The 8,386-nt window shown below is 42.2% G+C and overlaps 1 protein-coding gene across 1 annotated transcript; it reads left to right on the top strand.

Moving 5' to 3' along the window:
* Positions 1 to 687: 687 nt before the first annotated feature.
* LOC108067913 (serine/threonine-protein kinase dst2) lies at positions 688 to 6,065 on the top strand. The gene is made up of 2 exons (XM_017157190.3): positions 688 to 842; positions 4,263 to 6,065. The coding sequence occupies exon 2, from the start codon at positions 4,272 to 4,274 to the stop codon at positions 5,841 to 5,843; it is 1,572 nt and encodes a 523-aa protein (XP_017012679.2). The 5' UTR covers positions 688 to 842; positions 4,263 to 4,271; the 3' UTR covers positions 5,844 to 6,065.
* Positions 6,066 to 8,386: the final 2,321 nt, after the last annotated feature.

Raw genomic sequence — 8,386 nt, 5'->3', positions numbered from 1 at the left:
TTTTTGGCTTAACTACCACTCTGATAAGGCGTCGGCAATTCTTCAGCAGCGATTGTTTAAAAGTTCCTTAATTAAATATGAAATACCTGCCAGCCAATCAGCTCACCTTGGCCACTGCTAATTGAAGTTATAAACTGCCACCGCTGCTGTTGTTGACATCGAGGGTGCATAGTGTTAAATTGAGTTAATAAAACTCTGAAAGAGCGAAAGTTTTTTGAAAATCCTCGTTATTTAAAGATGATCTTTCTATCTTTATATTTAAATATAAATTCGATCCCAGCGAAACTCTAATTTTGAATGACTTAAAATAAAATAAAATAATTCATTTGTATATTCATACATGTAATACCAGTGAATAAGAAATATATTATATTTATATAGTGAAATAATTTACACTGCAAAATAATGTAGCAAGTTAAAATATTTAACCTGTTGAAACTAAGTCACTTAAGTAAATTGGCCCACAAAGTTCGTCTGCCAGAGGTTGTCGCATTTTATTTTTCCTCCTCACAGGTTTTCTTTCGTTTGGGGAGTTACTTATCTGATTTGTTTGCGGTTGAGTTGTGCGTGAGCTGCCAAAGAATTGAAGCCGTCAATGAAGAGACCAAGATGGGGTGGATAGATTGTCATCGACTTTTTAAGTCTGTCTGCCAGATTCACTCGATTTAATTAGGTAAAATCGCACAGATCACAGTGGGCCTTAGCTTTTTGAAGCTGTCGGACTTAACACACATATTTAGTCCTACATTTTCCAAAAAATACAGGAAGATAATTATATTTCTTTTCACTTTTAAGAATAGAGGTGGCTACGCGGGACATAATAGAAATCAGCTGCATTTTTGGTAAGTCACAGTGTGCTTGCCAACCTATTGTGTCGTAAATCCGTTTATTTCAAAACCTTTTATATGAACTCATGAAAAAAGTGTAAACAAAATTGTTTAACCTGGGAACAGGAAATATTAATCAGTTCAATTTGACGCTTCATTGATTAAAAAACAATCCCCTGTGGCCTCGTCCACCACCGCCGTCATATTCATACACTTAATTAAATTTGTGGCAGGCGAAAGTGAAATGTAACGACATTCGACTGCGAAACGTGAAATGTTTGTTATGAATGTAAACAACATTTTATATATGTATTTTGTATTTTCAAATGGAAGTACAGGCGCCTGGCTACAACAACGTCTGTCGGGGAATCGGAGAGTCGGTCAGTGGTCACACATGGCGTATGAAATATGCGCCGCATTGGCCGCAGGTAAAATTGTCACGTTTTTAATTAAACTAGCGCCCAAAGAGCAACAGCCAGCGAGCAATCGCCCAATAATCAATGGCTTGGTCCGTGACAATAACACGGGTAAAAAATATAATTATAATTTAAAATAAAAGTTTTATTGGGTGCGTGCCTGAAATAAGTAACTAAACAATTCATTATGGCATAACCACTTGTTGGAATTTCCTCATGCTGTGCAACAGTGTAATTAATCTTTGACAGGTATTTATAAAGTTATTTAATACTCTAGTTTAGGGAAAAAATTATGCTTGATGGACCGCGATTTGTGAAGAATATACATAATGTCCGTCCGTAAATCTGTCCGTCCGTCCGTGTGATCGTTATGATCTCGGAAACTAGAAAGTTGGGATTAACTCTACCGCCCGTTAATTATGGTTTTAAAGTTGCATGCCTAAATAACGAGTAGTCGAGACACTCAAATAAAGCGTTTTCTCTTGCTTTAATTCTATAAGGAAAAGACAGGTTTGGTTTGCAATACAAGATTAATGACATAATTTAACTTATTGGTTTCCGAAAAAAAACCCTCACTACTTCTTTATATACAAAGACTCGGTTAACGGCTTTTAAAAAACATTATCATTTGACCTGATTCCTGAAATAGAACAGTGAGGCTTTAATAGACGGCCCACACACGCAAGCCCCACAGCCAGCCCCACCCACTTTTTGACAAGTCATTTGGCAGCTCGTTGAAAAAAGGCCAACTTAATTGTGTCACCCACCTTTCAGATTTAATTTGAGAGCCAAGACGATGGTAAACGACGATACAACAATTAACGACGTACAAAATCATTTCATTGTGTTTGTCAAACGTTGCGACCGAAAGCGCCCGAAAGCCAGCGGCGATAAGTTTTTTATTACACCTGAGTGGGGCCCGCATGTGAGCCGTACTATATCTCTGTGTGCCGAGACTCATTAAAAACGAAAGAGAGGCTCATTACCTGGCCGAGAGCAGGAACGGGAATAACCAACACGCCGGCCCACATAGGACAACAAACGATTTTTGAGCCGGCGACTTTACGCTCAAACACCCAAAACCCCACAAAATGAGTGGAGTGCGGGCATGTGTGTGTGGTGTAGGGTTTTAATTACCTTCGGTTTCACCCTTCTCGCTGTCGTTCGACTCGTTGTTTAAGTAATTGTTTGTCATTAGTTAAAATGTTTTCATTTTGCCTCGGTTCCGAGCGCGGACCGAACCAACGAGTTCATCTGGCGCAGCAGTGCTGCCATCACTCAGCTTGAAAAACAGGACAGATAAGCCAAAAAAAACTGGGAAAAAAAGGACAAAAAATTTTAAAAAAGGACAAAAAAAGGGACAAAAGTAAATGCGCCTCCATTTTTCTGTTTTACCAATGGGTTATATAATTACTTAATTTAAATGGATTTTATATTAAATTCAATTATGTAATGACCTACTGCGCCCGACTCACATCCTTCTTTGTTTGATCATTTTACCATGGTTAATTTTTGTGCGTATACGTAATAATCTAAAATTATTAAAATAATAAAAGCATTTCAAGTAACTATATTGGTAATACAAAAAAATGCCATATCTGCGTCAAACCCGAATAAGGGCCGGTTTCTCGAGTGCCGGCTAACATTTCTCGAACAGATAAAGTCCCTGCTAAGGCATTTTGGCTTTCTCGAGCATAAATGTGAGAGATAACTTTGACAGGGACTCGGAGTCCCTGTTAAGCGTTTTCGACTCGATAGAATGACAGCTGATTTCCCAAAGCCAACTAAGAAGAAGAAACGAAATCACAGCTGACTTTTCCTTAAAATTATACCCAAACAGCTGATAAAATAATCGAAGCATGCCATTTTTTGCGCTTCACAGCACAATTCTGTGCGTAAACAGCACTCTGTAATTGTTTCTCGTTCAGATAAATTAAAGCAGTCGAGAAAGCGGATTTGCTTTTACGAACAGTTTATCTGGTATTTAAGTTTTTCGAACAGATAGCTATCAGGGACTTTGACAGGGACTCGAGAAACCGGCCTTAGAAGTCGTTAAAATCTGAAATTTTTTTCTGACAAAAAAGCAGAGAGTAAAAATTGAGAAATTTTTAAAGTGATTTTCTCTTTTTTTGCTACAGAAAAAATCGTACTATATAGAAAATCCATCGACTGCTTTACGTCTCTTTGATAATTTGTAAAAATAATTATTTTTTAAGTGCCGAACTGTAAGATTGATGGTTAAAAAGGCGTTTTAGCATATAAAAACAGGTTTACACACTTTCGACTGGCAAAAATAACACTCAAGACCTTTTTTTTGAAAAAAGGACAGATTTCCGGATAGGGGATGTTTGAAATTTTTTCCGGATAAACCCGTTAAAAAAAGGACAGATCTGTCCGGAAAGAGGACAAAATGGCAGCACTGTGGCGCAGTCAGAAAAAAATAACAAATTTGTTAAGTGTCTGGCGAGAAATCTGATCAAAATTACTTGCTATAATATTTTCTGATTTTCGTTGAAAATTGTATTAAAACCGGGAAAGTTTTTACAATTTTACTACACCAAAAAAAAGATATGAAATGATGATTGATTTGATGTTGATATGCCGGCACCTCAATTCGATATGCTCGAAATGTAAGCAGCAGCCCAGTTCGAATTTCGAATGTGTCTCGCTCCCACTCACGTAATTTAAGTCGCCCCATTGCTTTTTCTCTCTTTTTCGAAGTCAGAGAATCTCCGAGAGAGAGAGATTTCGGTAAAAACGAAATGCAAGGCAATACCAGAAATTTACCAGGCGCATATCGATTTGACATTTTTTTTTGTGTTAATATGGGTTTATTTTAGTCACACGTCTCTCGACCAGCTAAGTAGTCTGTGCTGGAAGCCTCACTTCGACTGTGTTTAGAGTTCACCAATCAGCAGTCTACAGACACTCGCCGACACAACAAATCGTCTCGACATCTCGAGAGAATTCCTTTCTGAACCAATCTCCACATCTCCTTACTCTAGTCGATTCTCCGCAGACTGCCGGAATGGCCTTTGTAGCGCGTCGGAGTAGCGATGGCTCGGTGGTGGATCGTCAGCAGGTGTCTGGTCGGCGCACCATGCATCCGCTGTCCTTGTCGGATGTTAGTGACGAGGATTCGGAATCGGTGCTCGGCTATACGAACCGGACATACGGAGCTCCCACCGTGAGATTTGTGGGTCAGGGAGACGGCGAGACCGAGATCGATGGCGAGGTGGAACCCGAACCCAAAGAAGCGACTGAGGACTCTCTGGAGGATCCAGCCGACGTTTCGGGCAGTGAAACGGATTCGATTCTGAGCTTCTGCAATCAACTGGAAGAGGAGGAGGCCATCGATGCCTTGCGTAGTCGCATGATGAACTTCACAGACGAGGATCCGGAGGAATCGGGTGATGTGCCTGCAGAGGATGTGGATCAAAAGAGCATGGACAAGGGGGATGATGCGGCTGTCACGGACACGGAGACCGTGATGAACTTCGACCAGGATGTGATGAGCCTGAGCTCCTTCGACAGCTGCACGCCAACGGTGACGCAGCGCGGTGAGGAAATGGAAAACCTGGACAATGTCAGCGGCAGGACCTTCTTCAAGCAGGACACGCTGGACAACGTCAGCACCAAGACGTTTTTCAAGCAAGACAAACTGGATGGCCTCAGCGGCAGGACCTACCACAAGCAGTCTGCCCTCAAGGATAAGAGACTGCCATCACCAGCGGACCTCGAATTGGATCAGCTGTCTAGTCGCACCTACAATCTGAGCAACGCTGGGAGTAACAGGGGCAGCAATCGCCTCCACGACGGCTCCTCCATGTCCACCTGCAGCTGGTCGGAGATGTACGGCGGTGCCCTGCAGCCCTCCGATGGGCGCAGCAACATCGTGCCCTCGCTGAGCCTGGCCAGCGCCACCTCGGACACGTCCACGTACTTCAAGAATCTGGAGGAGAGCAAGGAGCGCCACGGCCAGGCGGCCTTCGAGGACTGGAAGGCGCGCAAGGCGGCCCAGAAGCAGAAGAGCCTGCTGGCCGCCAAGCAGGAGCGCGAGAAGCGCGAGGCCGAGGTGGCCCTGCGCCAAAAGCTGTCCCAGGAACGCTTCCAGGAGTGGTGTCGTCGCAAGGAGCTGCAGCAGCAGAAGCAACAGCAGCAGCAGCAGCTCAACCGGAAGAAGACCTCCACCTCCAGCCAGTCGAGCTCGGGCAACTCCTCGGCCTCGAGCTATATTTCCGGTTTCGGATCTGCTTCCGGTTTCGGTTCCGGCTCGAGCGTCGGTCCCGTGAAGAAAGTACCGCCCGAGGTCACAAAGCAACGGATCCAGGAGTGGGAGCGAGTCAAGAGGCAGCAGCAGCAGAGCGAAAGGGAGCGCCTGCGCAGACTGCAGGACAACAAGCAGAAGCTGGAGGAGGATCGCAAGCAGCGCTCGCAGGGCGCCTGGAAGAACTGGATGAAGCAGGTGGATAAGCGGGCCAAGCCGGTGCCCCTCAACCAGGGATTCGATACACTGCGCGGCACCATCTCGAACATTTACATCAATCCCGTGCAGTGGGTGTCCAACATCGATCCGCAGGAGTCTGGGCGCAGTCGTTAAGATCAATTGCGCATTCAAAAGTTCGTTAGTCCATCGCCCATTCAAGCTGAAAAACGGACAAGAACCATTGGTTCTAAAAGTCAGGATGACATCACCAGGGTTGCTGGACCAGACAAAATATTATAAACCTACTATATATTTGTTTTTTCAATAGTGGCGGTGGATCCCACATTATTTTAGCTTCGCAAGTTAACCAATAAACCACAGGATCAGCATCTTTAATTATGTCTTATTTGTATGTTGTAGAACCTCGGGAGTCATTATATAACTTGTATAGCTCAGTAGCCCATAGAAAGTCAGTCTGCGATATAAGATCCTTAATTTCCCGCATTTTAGCCATATAAACTCTATAAATCGGCCTGGGGAATCTAAAAAAAAACAAAAGAGAACTCTGTAGTCGAGCACCTCGTCATAGCCATAGCCATAGCCTCAGATAGCCATACTAAGCAAAAGGAAGTGCGAGGGAGATAAAGTTATGCAAGTAGTAAAGACTGCTTGCACTGCTTGCATTCCATTATTTGCTCAAAACTTTTCAATGAATCATCCGATCTACGAATTTTCTTTTACATTTCGATAGGTATTAATAAGCACTATAAAATGGCACTTACACTAATACAAATCCGTAAAGATATGGGCGCCAGGCTTCTTTTAAGGTCCTTTAAGACGATTGTACAAACTTGTACCCTACAAGCAGGTAGAATAAAAATGTATAAAAGTGTATTTTTTCACATACCCAAAAATTACAATTAAAATTGTTTAAGTGGCTAAACACAGAGCTCTCCGTAGATAGTGCCATGTGGCACCACTTAACGTACCCAGACCAAGAAGGTTAATAAAAGCAGTGCTCACTGCGTCCCATGAAAGAAACTACAAACGATAACCTTTGGCCTGGGTCTGTTATGGTTATGTCCCTCATCCTCCCCAATCCCAGAGTCTGAGGACACTGCACTTCCTTGTTGGCAATGCCGTCCTTGTATTTTGTAGACCATTGCCGTGTTTGTTTCATTACCCATCTCCCCACCATTGTGTGCGTTTGTGTCAATTTGTGTTTTTATTATTTATTTGCCAGGTCCATGGGGAGTCGGCAGGTGGTGGAGCAGGCTTAATTAAGCTTTTTTTCTATCCACCCTGGTCGTCAGAGTTTTATTTATGCAATTAACCAAAGCCTCGTGTAATATAGTCCCGTTAGGTAAAAATCTTTGATTAATTGTAGTTTTGTTTACACGATGGTAGCGAGTCGGACATGATTATGGGGCCTATCTGACAGGGTCCAAGGGAGCTTATGGGCTTTTGCGTGTATGTGAGTGTGAGAAGGGAGGGTTTTTCGGGTGATTAGTCCTTTAGTAAGCTGGCAATTTGTTTACACGTTTTGTGAGCTCGCCTAATCGCTTTCGGGCCTCTCGTCATTAGCACTATCATTATTTTGTGAGCCGCGGATAATGGTTTCAATTCAAAATGTCTTGGGCTGTGATATGTTTCTTAAATGGGCCTTTTTTGTCTAACTGTACGGTGACTGATAAATAAATTAAGCTCATTTGAGGCTTATTAATCAAACATATATTTCTATTCCTTTATTGAATTTCATGATTGTTTTAATAGTTTCTGCAAGTGTTGCGTATTCAGTTGCGTATTACTCATATATATGTTGGCAACTTTGTCTGGGTCACGAATTGCCCTCTTCCTCAGCTGCTTCGAATTTTTACATTTTCTTGCGAAGCTATAAACTTTAATGCGAAATCGTAAAATTTAGGGACAACTGCTAAATGGGGCCCTTTTCATATGAGAATGGCGTAATCACTGGCACAATGACAAAATGTTCATGCCGGCACTGATTTTTACGACTGCCTATAAATTAACGAAACATTTTCGACCAAAGCTTTCAGATCACGTTAGTTGCCTGCAAATATTTAAAAATATTTGCAAAGCATTTAAATAACAATTAAGGGCACGCACGCAGCCACAAACAATATAAAACAATTATTGTAAAACAAAATACAGAATGCGGATTAGCGCATTTTAGCAAGCTCGGAGTATTTTAAATGCAAATCAAAGGCAGGAAAAAAAGCAGGACGAAAGCGAAAGCTTGCCGATAATTATAATAAATAACCACAGAAAATGTTTCGAAATGATTTTTTGCACCACAATTCCGAGGGAACAAAAGAAAATTAATAATAAATCTCAAAATGCTCATTAACTTAATTACTGTGTTTATTTTCATTGCCCTTCCTGTTCACCATTGAGTCCCCTTTTCCCCAATTCCTGCCATTTCCCACTCCCTTCGCTTTGTGCGTTGAAATGCTTTTCTTTTGTGCGTCACGCAATTTTTAGGACCCCTCAGTTGATAAACAACTCAACGCTGAAAAAATAGCCGCAAAACATGAAGAAATTGCGCGTCTTTAACCTTAATGTGTATTTAAGTAATGTTAATTGTACTCAGAGCTGCCAGATGCCATTTGCTGCCGACAACTGGCGCCACTGCTTGAATTTCCTTTGCCTCCCCTCGCAAAATACCTGTAATTATGCTAATATATATTTGCTTCGGG

This window comes from Drosophila takahashii, chromosome 2L (assembly GCF_030179915.1).
Source record: "Drosophila takahashii strain IR98-3 E-12201 chromosome 2L, DtakHiC1v2, whole genome shotgun sequence".
NCBI lineage: Eukaryota > Metazoa > Arthropoda > Insecta > Diptera > Drosophilidae > Drosophila > Drosophila takahashii.
Note: the sequence above shows the minus strand (reverse complement) of the source record. Positions and strands in the feature narration are given on the sequence as shown.

Coding starts and splice junctions, on each gene's coding strand:
- LOC108067913 (XM_017157190.3), top strand. CDS start 4,272: ATGGCCTTTGTAGCGCGTCGGAGTAGCGATGGCTCGGTGGTGGATCGT.